This window comes from Cheilinus undulatus, linkage group 15, assembly GCF_018320785.1.
Source record: "Cheilinus undulatus linkage group 15, ASM1832078v1, whole genome shotgun sequence".
Classification (NCBI taxonomy): domain Eukaryota; kingdom Metazoa; phylum Chordata; class Actinopteri; order Labriformes; family Labridae; genus Cheilinus; species Cheilinus undulatus.
In genome coordinates this window covers 1,847,803-1,861,333 of record NC_054879.1, presented here as the reverse complement: position 1 = coordinate 1,861,333, position 13,531 = coordinate 1,847,803, and the positions used below count along the sequence as shown (strand labels likewise).

Sequence of the window (13,531 nt, the reverse complement as noted above, 5' to 3'; positions counted from 1 at the left end):
TTATCCTTCTCTGGCTCTTCGGCTGGTTTAGTTGGCTTTTCAAATGGTTTGAGTTTGACTACTTCTGGTTCCACTTCCTCAGAAGGTAACTTCTTCACTTTCTTCAGGGCTGCACTTGGTGGAGCGGGTTCCTCTTCCTTTTTGGCCTTGGTAGTCTTTTTCAGAGTAATCTTCTCTTCTGGTTTCTCATCTTTTGGGGTAGGTTTTTGGCGGGTCCATGCATCTTTAGGAGCTTCTTTTTGTTCTACTTCTTTAGCCTCCAAAATTTCTGGCTTCTTCACAAACTCTGCTTTATCTCGAGGGATCCTCTCTTCCTCTGTTCTCCTGGTGACGATGGACATCTCAACGGCCTCTTCTCTGTGCACCAACTCCTCAACATGGAAGACTGTGGTCTTTGTGACTTTCTGAGGTTTTTCTTCTTCCACCACGTCTTTCGGTGGAACTGAGGGAATCTTCTTCAGCTTTATCACCTCCTGTTCCTCTTGAACTTCCTTTACGACTCTGGTTGTTTTCCTCAAGGTGGGAATCTCAAATGTTCCCTCCTCTTCTGTATGAATTTTACCTTTTTTAGGCAGAAGTGGTTCTGAGGCAGCAAAGATTTGACAACACTAATTGACACTTTACTGGCAGAGAAAGTTGTGCAAATACAAACACATTTTCAACTAAACCTAAATAAAAAACACGTCTTACATTAAAACAATAACAGACACAGAGGAGAATTTAGCCAAAATCAACCGACACAGAAGAATGGTACAGGGAAGTGTATGTATACTAGAAAAGATATTTTCATTTCTTTGAACCAATTTTGTGTGACATGAATGTAATAAATAATCAGAGATCCCTACAGAGAATTAAGATATTCTAGATTTATGTTTGAAAACCAGGGCTGTCCAGAAATTAAACTTTCTAATCACAACTAATTGCTGAAGATCAATAATAATTCACAATTCATCATAGTTTTAGTCAATTATTTATGTCCTTTTGTTAAGATTGTGCCATAATTTCTATTTTCATATTGACAATAAAAAGCAATTTCTACTACAATAATTGTTTTCATTATAATAATTAAAATGATTTATCTTATTATTATTACTATCATTGTAGTATTAGCATTAGTAGTAGTAATAAAATATGTATCTTCTTATCATTATAATAATAACAGTTATGATTATTAATGAAACTGTTTAGCTTATTGTATTTATTATTATCATTATGATAGATAATCAATATTATTGTTTTTATTACTATTATAATTATTTTCTGGCCCTCTTTGTAAAGAGTCTTGAGATGAATTTAATCATGAATTGGTGCAGTACAAACTAAGATTGATTAATTGATAGAATGATTAATTGATTATCTGATACATGCTGCAGTTTTTAGAAGAAGTAAAGTGGATTTGAATGTAAATTGATTAGATAAAATAAGAGGTTTTATAGCTAGACAACATTAGCGCTATGGCAGATATAGTGTTTAATACAGTTATGCATTAAGAAATAGCTGAGAGTGGAGGTGCAAAATGATTCACTTAACTTCCAATAATCAACACTTGCATGGAAATATTCTCTCTTTCAGGAGTTCCTGCTCACTTTTTTTTCTTTGTGAGTAAACTAATGAACTATTCTTTAACCATTCTTATAGAAAATAAGAACTTTCAGGTATTTCGATTTAAAAATAGCTAAAGTCCGGTGTGAAAATGGTAGCGTAGGTGCACTGAGCAGTCTGTGAAGGTTTTTTGATGGGTTGAAACCTTTAAAGGAGCAGAAGTGTTGTGGTTTTCATCACTGTGAGCACGAAGATGCTTCGGTGAGTAGGATCCATTAAAATCTGTCGGTGCATGCCTGCTTAAAATGCAATCCTGAACATTTTGCAGTTTTTGGATGTAAGGCTACTATGAAGCACTTCAACAGAATCACGATGTGTAACTCTACATGCCTTTTTTATTTACTCCTCTGAGTTGTGTGAAGTAACGTGAGTGATTATTAGTTCTCCTACCTTTCTTGACTCCTCCTGGTGCTTGGACCGGTCCCTTGGTTTCATCTAATACAAAGGTATAGTTCAAAACACTGTCAGTCAGGACGTTAAATCATTCAGGAACAACATTTCACTGACTAATAAGGGGAAGACCTCACAAAACTGAAGATTTGTCATCAGACACACCCAAAAATAAATACTCCATTTCAGAAGGTGGATGATGGGAAATTGTGGCAAGGATGCAAAAGCAATGTAGTCCAAAATCTCATGACTTGGATGAATGAAATGGTATTTTATGCATGAGTAAGATAAAGAGGTCAATAAAGTTAAGCTGTGTCAAAAGACAAATCTGGCATGCTCAAATGCGTTGAATTAATGGCTCAACAACACAGACACATGAAAAGACCAGATATGACAATGCTTTCCTTCTTCATTCAAACCCACACAAAGCAGACAAACAACCACATCAACTACAAGAATGAAAACGCACATGTGGATGGTTATTTAATGCAGTGATGAAATAAGAGAAGAAAAGGATGGAAGGACTTCAACATGTTGTCCTTTCAGTCCTTTTAGACACCTCTACCTTTCTCAGGAGGCTTCGTTTCAACCACAGCTGGTTTCTCTTCTGGTGGAACCACCTTGGTTGGTTCTTCAGCCTTCACGGCTGGCTCTGGCTTCAGAACTTTAGGTATAACAAAAGAGGGAATGACACAAAGTCCAAAAACTAAGGGTTTACATTCTCTAAGAGAAAAACGTCTTGATACCTGGCTTTCTTTCTTCTGGTGGAGTGATTTTCTTCTCCACCTTCTTGACTTCCTCAGGCTTTTTGGCAGCTTCTTGAACTTTTACAGCCACTGGAGGTTTGCTCTCTTTAAGACCAAAGTATGAGGGAATCAACACAAAGTTCACACTCTAAATTAAAGATTGACACTGTAAACGAAGCTCATACTGCTCAAGGGTAACATTCTTTTGTGAATGCCATCAATGAACCAACAGACAAACATGACAACACACTGAAAAGAGAAGTTTGATACCTTCAAGTGGAGCAGCTGGCTTTGCCAGCGCTTCTTTGACCTGTGTTGGCGGCTCCTTCTCCTTCGCAGGAACTTAGAAATGAAATTATACGACAATCAGAACCTTACTAAGACTGAAGGGGTGAGCACCATGCAAAGAAAACACAAAGAGAACCAACAACATACAAAGTGGAAGATGGAGGTTCCAAGACGGAAGAAATTTCTACAAAATTTCTTGAGTCATCGTCTTTGAAAGACATTTTCCCTCGACACACACAGGACCAGTGAAAGAACACGGACGCACAAACAGAATTAGGAAAAACCTGACATACATAATGGTTTAGATACCAGATGATAAAAAACCAAAAGAGGCCGTCTCAGGCGACAGCATGGCGAGTCTTTACACGAGCAAGAATACATTTTGTGCCCAAACAGAATGGGTGATATGACGTGGATCTCCTCGTGATGAGAAAGAGGTATGAATTTAATAAATCCGTAAGATGATGAGAGTGCACTGCGATGTTTGGTGCTCAGATCAAAAACACGTGCTCGGTGACACATAACATCGTTCCCTCTAACCTCTGGAAGGTTCTTGTGGGGAGACAAGCTCTTTCCCTGCTGGTTCCAAAGACAGAACCATCAATTCTCTGTTGGACTGACGCCCATCAGCTTCTCTCTCCAACCTGCTTACGGTTTCTACTCCCTGAGGAAGGAGGTGTTGGACTTCTGCTTTCAGACAAGTCCTCTCTTCTTCTGATATGCGAGTCCTGGTGGAACCTCGTCCATGTTCTGAAGGGTCTGTTATGATTTCAGTCTCTTTCTCAGTAATCTTTAGTTTGGTTTTATCTATTACTGATGGTTCTCTGACTGTAGGCTCAGGCTTCAGCTTCACATCAGTATCCGCTTTTGATTCTGTCTGTTCATGTTTGCCAATCCCTATTTTGTCATCAACTGTTTCTCTAGGTGTTGCTTTGACCTTCTTCCTGGGGGTAACCTGCTCTCCTGTGGTTTGGTCAGTGACTTTTATTTCCGTCTTTTCTATTCCCTGTAAGTCTTTGCCAGTTTCATCTGTGCCTATCAGTTTTGGTTTCTTCAGTTCCTTTGGTTTGGACAATTCCAGCTCAGTTAATGACTCTGTTGACATTGCCTTCGACGTTGCTGTATCTGGAAGTTGTCCTGCAGCAGGTTCCAGTGTTACACTCGTTTTCTCAAATGAAGAAACCTTGGTAACTCGGCCTTCACCAGTGACCAATTTTGGCCGTTCTCCATCTTTAAAGTCTTGCTTACATGACACAGTTTGAATTTCCTCTTTTGTTGAAACTCTTTCTTGAGGAATTTCTTTTTTAGAATACATCTCTGGCATTTCATCAGCTATGAGAGATTCTTGAGCTGTCACTTTGGTTGCAGACATTATTGCAGCTGTGCTTTCAGTGTGTCCTAACTTAGTTTTTGTTTCTCCAAGTGGATCAACGGTAGCGGTTTTATTTTTAATGGTTACCACCTTTGATAGATTTTCCTCAGCTGGAGCATCAACTTTATCCTTTGTACCCACAGTCTGTGTTAGAAACTCTTGGCCCTCCTGTAATTGTTTTGCAGTGGACTCAACTTTGGGTGTGATTCTTTCCAAAGAGGTATCTTTCTCATGTTTGGGTAAATCATCTCTTATGTCTAGGTCAGTGTGTTTCTTTTTGTGTGTAACTTTTTGTTGAGTTTGCTGCTTTGTTAGTGTTGTTTCATCTGTTGATGCAGTTTTGTCTTTTGTAACTTGACTTGAGGCTTTGTTTATCTGCTTACTATAATCTGTTATCTCAGGTATGATTTTCTGAGACTCTGGGCTGAGTCTAACCTCAGGAGGTGCACAAATGTTGTCCTTCTTTGACTTTACATCTTCTGTAGGCAGCTGAGGTGTGATTAATCTATGAACGGTTCCCGATCCATCTTCTACTATCAGTTGACTTTCTGAAGCCACCTCCATCACAGGAGCGACTGAAGTGGTTCTTTGGACTTTTTCTGGTGTAGTTTCTGTTAATTCCAACGGGACTACACAACCATATTCATCTTTAACTTTAACTGTCTCAGCCTCGAGATAAACTTTGCTTTCCTTCTCCAGCGTTGTATCTTGGACATCTACTTCCTTGTCTTTCTTTTTGATAGTAACGGCTGTCTTCTCTGCCTTTGGTTGAGTTTGTTGCTGCTTTGTTGGTGTTGCATCCGCAGCTAAAGCTATTTTGTCTTTTGTAACTTGGTTTGAGGCTTTCTTTATTTGTTTACTTTTATCTACAATCTCAGCTAGTTTTTTGTCATTTTCCTTGGCAGACTCTGGGCTGGAGAGACGTTTTCTAACAGCAACCTCAAGAGATTCGATTACATCTTCTTTCTTTGACTTTACATCTTCTGTAGGTGGCTGAGGTGTGATTAATCTATGAATGGTTTCTGATTTTACGCCTCCATCTTCTACTATCAGTTGACTTTCTGATGCCATCTCCATCACAGGAGCGACTGAAGTGGTTCTTTGGACTTTTTCTGGTGTAGTTGCTTCCAATGGGGCTACACTACCACATTCATCTTTAACTTCAACTGTCTCGGCCTGGACCTCCTTGAGGGAAACTTTGCTTATCTTTTCCAACTTTGTATCTTTTTCTCTTGATTTTCTTGAGGGTTTTTCTTTGATAGCTCTGCCAGATACTTCTGTTAACGGCGTTTCAATGTGTTGATCTATGGCTTTTGTTTTTGATGTGACCAAGGACTTTCCTTCTTCCTGTTCCTTTGTTAGAGGCGTTCCATCCTTAATAGGAGTCAGTGTCTCTGTTTTGTTTTCAACTAAATCTACTTTAGACTGAATTGTTTCAACCGCTTTGTCTTTTTTGTCTATTGAAGACTCCTTGGATACTAGACAAGTGTCATCAAGCTCATAAACCTTTTCTTGTCTCGACAGAACATCTTGCACAAGGGAATCTGGTGTGATGAACCTCTGGGCAGTGCCTGGTTTAACATCTCCATCTTTTAAAATCAAAGCTCTCTCAGATGCAACCTCCATCACCGGAGCTGTTGAAGCCTTTCTTTCTGCTCGCACCACTGTTGTTTCTGTTTCTTCTAATGGGGTTACACTGTGGTATTCATCTTTAACCACTACTGTCTTTGATTGCACTTCTTTAGGAGACATTTTGGCACTTTTGTCCAACTTTTGGCCTTTCTCTTTGAGAGTTTTTGACTTTTTAACGCGATCCTCCTCGACTGAAGGAGCTGCTGTTTTGCCAAACTTCTGCCCTCCCTTGGTTCTTTCAGCTTCTTTCTTTTGTGAAAGGTTTTTGGAGTCATCTGGATCCTGAGGGACATCTGTTACCATCTGTGACTTTGGTTCTTGTACCTCCATTACTGAAGACACTGCAGACTTGGTTTTTAATTGAACCTTTCTGGTCTGTGTCTCGATCCATTCATCTGTTTGTTCTTTTGGTGGTTTGTCTTGCACTGCTTTATCTGAATCCTTTTCTTTAATGTCTTCTGGTCTCAGAGGTTTTATTTCTAAAGCTGGAAGGACTATCCCAGTCTTATCCCTCATTGTTTCTTCTGGTGCCTGGGGAATTTCTACTAATTTCTGGGCTACATCTTTTTCTGGACCAACACCATCTGACTTCCTGTCTTCCTGCCTTGCTAATTCAGGCTCATTTTTCTTTGGGATCATTTTTACGGAGTCTTGAACAGTTTTTGGAGTCATAGCAAATATATCTTGAGTATCTCGGGCCAACAAAGATTCTGTCAATGGCACTTTAAGCTCAGAATCTGGGATACCTGAGTCTTTTGTTTTTCTTTGCTCTTCTGTTATTATTACTTCTCCATCTTTAATGGGAATCTCTTTTTTAGCTCTATCCTGAACATTGACTGACTTAGATGGGATTTGTTTGTCTACAACCTTTTCAGTTGTGGCCAACTTTTGCGGTTCTGATAATGATGCCTTTGGAGGGATATCCACTGCTCTGAGGGATTTCTCATCACTGGCTGGAATTTTGGTTTCTCTGATTTCAAGTCTTGCAGGATGTAAGTCTAATGCTTCAGAGTTTTCTGAAACCCCTCTTAGGATTTGTTCCTGTTTTAACTCAGTCTCTTTAAGAGGTCTAACTTTGCACATTTCAGCTTTAACGGTGCTTATTTTTACCTCACCTTGATCAACCAGGACACCCTGAGGCTTGGTTTGATCCTGTTCCTGTGGTGAAGTCACTGATTTGGATTTGCTCTCTCTTTTATCAGAATGGGTAGGTTTGTCCCTCACAGGTGTTTCTACATCTTTTCCTTTGTCCTTCCTTGCTGGTTTCTTGTGTTTATTAAGACTATCTGTGACAGTTTTACCTAATATATCCTCAATTTTATCTAAAACTTGTTTGGGGTCTTTGGTTGGTTCCACTTTCAACTCTGATAAAGAAGTTTCACCTATTTCTTTCTTAGGATAGGCGATCTTTGACTGGACTTCTTTCTGGGTAGCCTCAGCATCATGAGACTGTCTTTGTTCTCTCTCCATTGGTTCCTTTGGAGGAATAACTTCTGGCTTTACTGTTTCAAGTGGGGAAGTTTGATCTATTGTTTGGACCACTTTTGACTGAACTTCCTTGACTCTTGTCTTCTCAGTTTTAGTTAACACTGGTTCTTTTTCTACATCAGAAGCTATTCTCTGAATGGTATCTTGTTCTGTCAATGGTTTAATAATCATTTTCTCCACAGGAGTTGGTGTCTCCTTTGGTTCAGCTCGGTCTTGTTTTGTTTTAATGGCCTTAGTTGAAGGAACTTCATATTGTGGAACTTCAGGACCAATCTGCTCTGGTTCTTCTTTGGTTTCTTTAAAAATCTGCTCTGGAATCTGTGTTTTAGAAGAAACATCTTCTACTTCAATGATTTTATCTTTTCTAATTGGTGGCTCTGATGTATACTGCTCTAAAGCTATTTGAGTTGGCTCTTGGTCCGGCTCAGATTTATGTTTGTAGCTTTGCTTTTGTTTTGGTTTTGCAATTTCTTTTGGACCAGTCTGGACAGGTTTGTCTATGATAGGAGCTGTTTGGACTTGGTCTTCATCTTTAACCACAACTTCCTGTTTGATTTGGCCAGCCATATCTTTGTGTTTTGATGCAATTTCAGGATTTTTAAATGCACTAACATCCTGAACTGCAGTATTGTCACTCTTAGATTCACGAGCTTTCTGAGTTTCTTTTTCTTTGGCTTCTGGGAAGCTTCCCATCTCACGAGCCCATGTCTTTAAACCATCAGTAACAGATATTTCTGAATCTATTTTCTGATCAGGTTCTTCACTTGTTCTTAAAATCCCTTCTTGCTTGGAAGATTTGATTCCATCCACAAACTTTTCTTTGACTTCCTTTTGCAGAACCGTCACTGCAGAGGTCGCCTCCTTGGGTACAAGAGCTTTTGTAGTCTTCTGACCTTCTGTCTTTTTCTTGGCCTTTAAAAGACTGGTGGTGGCCACTTAAGAGTTAAAGTGATTAAGAGGTTTGAAGAGAAAGCACCACGCAGCGGTGCCAAGAGATTAGGAAAAAAACAACACAGACACAAACAATGGGAGTTAAACAAGACTAAAAAAGAGATTATGATAAAGTTGACTGATTATCAAGGATGGGAAAATGTTCAATTGTTGTACCTGTTTCTGCTGTTTTTTCTTTTATTTCTACTTCAGGAGGTGCAGGAATTGTCTTGGCCTTTGCTTCTATTTCTTCAGAGAAAAAATGTGTTTGTGTTGAACGGAAGATATTAGTAGTTAAAAAAACAAAGAAGAGAAAGAAAGAGATGGTTAACAACAGCGAGGGGATAAAAAAGAACCCCTTAAAAAGATAAAAAGACAAAGTATTAGAAGATAAATGATTTTTAAACATGATGAGGTAAAATATGGAATGAGGAGACATTTATAATAAGATAATGCTGATGTGAGCATGAATGAAGGCTAAATGATGACCTCTTGTGTTTGCCTGAAGTTCGGATAAAAAGACCAAAAGAGGCACCCAGAAATGGAGAAATGGACAAGTTATAAATGAAAATGATCATGATGGTAGATTTTCTCTTTGTACCTCTGGCAGCTGTCTGTGGGGGAATCCTTTTCTTCTCCTCAGGTTTTGAAGGAACCAAAGGTTTTGTCTGAACTTTGTCTTTGATTATGGGACGTGGTTCTTCAACTTTCATTTCAACATCAACTCTCTGAGGAGGAGCTTCTTTGGGTTCCTCTCTTTTCTCATATTCCACTTCAGTTTTTGCAGTGAAAGGCTCAAACGGAGGCTCTGGTTTGGTTGCTTTTGGCTTTTCTGGTTTGATATCTGTTACTGATTCTTCTACTTTAGGAGTAACGTCTAGCTTAGGTTTTGGTTTTTCAAAAACTTTCTCCATCTTTCTCTCAACTATTTCCTCTGGTTTCTTTGCAGATGGCTCTTGTTTCTTTACTGGCGCCCTAGATTCATCTGGAATGACTGGTGGTTTAATCTGAACTTCCACCTTTCTACTTATTTTCTCTTCTACCATCTTAAGCTCAGTTAAGGGAACTTTTGTTGGTTTGCCTTGGACTGTGATTTCAGTGACTTCAGTGAAAACTCTACTCTCCTGTTCCTCTGGAACAGTTGTAGTTATCCTGACGTCATGATCAACTGTTTGGTCATAAGTGACTTCTACCCTTTCTCCAGTTTCCATCTCTTCAGTTTGTTTTCTTGCTTCAGTGCTGATTGTAATAGGAAAACGTTTGGCTCTATCCACAGCTGGAGTATCTTTTGACACTTTGATTTCTTCCACTGGAGCAGTTTCCTCAGTTTGTCTTTCTTCTTTTTCTATCACTTGTCTTTTACTTTCAGTTTTGATGATTATCTCTCTTCCCTTTTTGACTGCCACAAAAGCTTCTTCTATTATTTCTTTTTCAGGTTCCTCCCTATCTTTGTCAGCTTCAGTCTCCTTGACTACAACAACGGCCTCTTGTGTTTTGGGGACAACTCTGCGTTTAATCACTTTGGTTTCTTTCTTCTTTGAAGCATCAGTAACAGATATTTCGCCTCTCAGTTCAGACTTCTGATCTCTTTCGCTCCTCTTTTCTAACGCACTAAAGATCTCGACTTCTGTTAACGACACGGCTGTGTCGCCCAGAGGTTCCACTTCTTCCTGGTAAAACACTTCAGCATGTTCTTCCACCACCTCTGCATGCTCCCACACCTCCTCTGTGGAGGATACTTTTTCAGTCACATAATAAACCTCCTGCTTCTCTTGAGCTCCTTTTCTCTCGATCTTTACAAGACTGGTAGTTTCTGGTAGTTTTAAGATGTGTAGAAGAAGAGGCGTCATGTGGCGGCGCCAAGAGGTGATGACAAAACACAAAGACAAGCATCAGGGTTAGAAATGGACAACACAGAGATTAATCAAAGGGCTATTTCTTCAGGTGATAATCCATCTGGTGTGTATTATCATCAAAGTTAAAATCAAGACAAGGTTAAAGCAGCCATCATGATTCAAGATGGCCAGTACCTTTTTCAGGGGGAGAAACTTTTTTCTCTGGTTCAACCTCTTTGGGCAGAATCTTCTCTATCTTCACAGCCTCTATTTCTTTTTTTAAAAATGTATTCCAAGAGGGTGCATCAGTGGATCATTTTAGAGAAGAGAATTTAGACAGTTAACAAACAGAAAAGGTTATCAGGAAACATTAAATCACATAAAACACGGCAATAAAAAAGACATCAAAGAAGGACAGAAGATGTTACAAAAGAAGTGGCAACAGTTCAGTTTGCAGTCTGCTCATACTTCCTGGATCATAATGGTTTCATTGTCAAATATAACATCTACTGTAAACCCAAAACAGTGAAATAAAAATGTTTATCATAGTTAACAGATGCTGAAATAAGGACATCATCCGTCAGTGATGAAGCTGTAAATGGATAAAAAGGTGTTGGAGACTTTCTGAGTACCAAATTCTGTTTGATACAACTTCTGAAATTGTGCACGGTTCAATTCCAGGCTGTTTATTGTCACCAAATCTCAAATTTGTGGTGGGTCAGCAAATAATAACCAAACTTAACTATGTGGTATGCAAGACTACTCTTTTACCTTTGCACCTCTATTGATGGCAAGAAACATCTACATGTGCACAATGGACCAACGTGTGCTGAATGTTTTTAAACAACTAAAAGTAGGTAAAGTTTAGACACCAAAAATTTGAGGTTAAGTTTAGTAATAAAAGGTCAGAGCAGTATTCTACTCATACAAGGTATATTACCTGTGTTCAATAACTTATTTAAGAAAAAGGTAGTCAGTGCCCTTTGGTTTTCCCCAAACCACCACCTACAACAGTTGCATCTACAGGCTAGCTAACCTAACAAGCATGTTTCTGGTCTGTGAGGGTGCCGGAGTACCCAAAGAGAACCGAGCCATGCGTGGGTAGGGCATGCAGACTGAACTGTTGCCCATTGTCCACATGCAGGAAGAACACAGAGAGAAGACTTAAAGAGCTGAGGTTTGCCTCGGCAGTACCTTTAGGAAGAGTTTCTTCAACCTGTCTTTTAGGTTTAGCTTCCAGCACCTTCTCAGGTGTTTTTTCAGGGACTTTTGTGGGTTTATCTACAGGGATCCTCTCTGTTGGTTTTTTAGGGACCCTTTCAGGTTTGATTTCCTCAACCTTTACAGGCGGCCTCTTTTCAGGAACCCTCTCCTCTTCATCCACCTTTGGTGGAACTTTTGAAGGCCTCTTCTCAGGGGGAGCCTTCTGTGGAACTTTTATCTCTGGTACTTTTTCTGGTATTTTCTCTGGTACTTTTTCTGGTATTTTCTCTGGTACTTTTTCCGGTATTTTCTCTGGCACTTTTTCTGGCACCATCTTTGGAATTTCCTCCACTTTTTTCTTAGGTACAGGTACCTTTTCTTGGACCTTCTCAGGGGTCCGTTCCTTCACCTCAACCTCCTCTGGAGGCCGTCTCTCAGGTACTCTCTCAGGTGCTTTATCAGGCAGCCTCTCAGGTTCAGGCTCTGTCACAACTACATCCTCAAACCTCCTCTGAGGTACTTTTTCAGGCATCTCTTCAGGTACAAGTTTAGGAATGGGCTTCAAGGCTTTAAGAGGGTTCGACACAAAGACACACGCAAGACATGACAACATAGAATTGGATAATGTGCTTGCGCACAAATAAGATTCATTAAACACAACGGGGAGTATTTTACTCAAAGTCTTGTTGGACATTCAGAAAGTCCAGACGTGAAGCCAGTTGGCTAGACCGGACCCAACTCGAGAAATAACCAAAGACAATGGGAATCATTCTGTGAGAATGACAACTCAACACTTGTTGAGAAAACTTATTTAAGACTTAGTGGTTTCCTTTTTTTGAGTAACATGACCCCGCTTGTTTAAATCTCACACTCAGAGGACAACAGAGAAAGCAAAGGTGAAGAAAGTGTGTTCCTAAAGAAAGATCCATCATCAAATCTAAAATACCTTTCTCTCTCTTTGTCGGCTCTTCTTTTGGAGGAATAACAGCAGGTTCTGGTTTCTTGGCTTCTATTGGAGGTTCTGGTATTCTTTCCTCCACTGGAGCTTCAAAGAGTACCACACCACACAAGTTAGAGGCCTTTCAATGAATTCAGTCTGAAGTGTGTAGTAAGAGAGGGATAAACACTCTATCGAGTGTAAGATTAGCACAACTCAATAAAAACAAAGAGAACAAAGTTCAGCCCCATCATAACATCACAGAAACTCTGGGTACAAGAGTTAAGACTGAATAAACACCACAGAAGAAGAAGAAGAGATTTAAGAATGTAGAAGAGGTTTTAGTGTGAAGGGTTATGTTTAAGAGATGAAGAAGAGGGTTTAATAAGCAATCATGGATCACTCCTTAAGAGTTAAAGATGGATGGTTTATTAAGATTAAGACAAACTCAGGAGTTAAACCATGAAACTGTGTACCTTTTCTCTTTGGTTCCTTTGGTTCTGGTTTAAGCTCTGCTTTCGGCTTTGGAGGTTCTGGTTTTGGTTCTTTAGCTTCAGCTTTTTTCACTGCAGGTTCTGGTTTAGGTACCGATGCAGGTTCTGGTTTAGGTACCGCTGCAGGCTCTGGCTTAGGTACTGCTGCAGGCTCTGGCTTGGGTACCGCTGCAGGTTCTGGTTTGGGTACCTTTGCAGGTTCTGGTTTGGGTAACTTAGCAGGTTCTGGTTTGGGTATCGCAGCAGGCTCTGGTTTGGGTACTACTGCAGGTTCTGGTTTGGGTATCACTGCAGGCTCTGGTTTGGGTTTCACTGCAGGTTCTGGTTTGGGTTTCACTGCAGGTTCTGGTTTGGGTATCACTGCAGGTTCTGGTTTGGGTACCTCCGCAGGTTCTGGTTCTGGAGCTAGAGGTTCAGGCTTAGCAACACTTGGTTCTGGCTTCTTTACTGGCGGCTCTGGTTTCCGAACTTCTGGTCTTGGTTTTTCCAGTTCTGGTTTCACCTTTGGGGCTTCCGGTTCTGGCAGTGCTACCACTGGTTGCGGCTTGATCTTTGCCAGACTGGGTTTTTCAGCCTCTTCTGGGACTTAAAGCAACATTTCAATTGGTTTATAT

The 13,531-nt window shown here is 40.0% G+C and overlaps 1 protein-coding gene across 7 annotated transcripts in view; it reads right to left on the bottom strand.

The window, feature by feature from the left end:
* ttn.2 (titin, tandem duplicate 2) overlaps window positions 1-13,531 on the bottom strand; it is a 268,791-nt gene that overhangs the window by 134,307 nt on the left and 120,953 nt on the right. For 6 of the 7 annotated variants that reach the window (XM_041807290.1, XM_041807291.1, XM_041807292.1 and 3 more), the window contains 6 exons: window positions 12,900-13,502; window positions 12,433-12,531; window positions 3,009-3,080; window positions 2,739-2,843; window positions 2,558-2,656; window positions 1,993-2,037 (listed from right to left, as the gene is read on the bottom strand). In XM_041807290.1, coding sequence (XP_041663224.1) covers window positions 1,993-2,037; window positions 2,558-2,656; window positions 2,739-2,843; window positions 3,009-3,080; window positions 12,433-12,531; window positions 12,900-13,502 — 1,023 coding nt within the window. The remainder of the gene's footprint in view (window positions 1-1,992; window positions 2,038-2,557; window positions 2,657-2,738; window positions 2,844-3,008; window positions 3,081-12,432; window positions 12,532-12,899; window positions 13,503-13,531) is intronic. The other variant, XM_041807295.1, reaches the window with a different exon arrangement.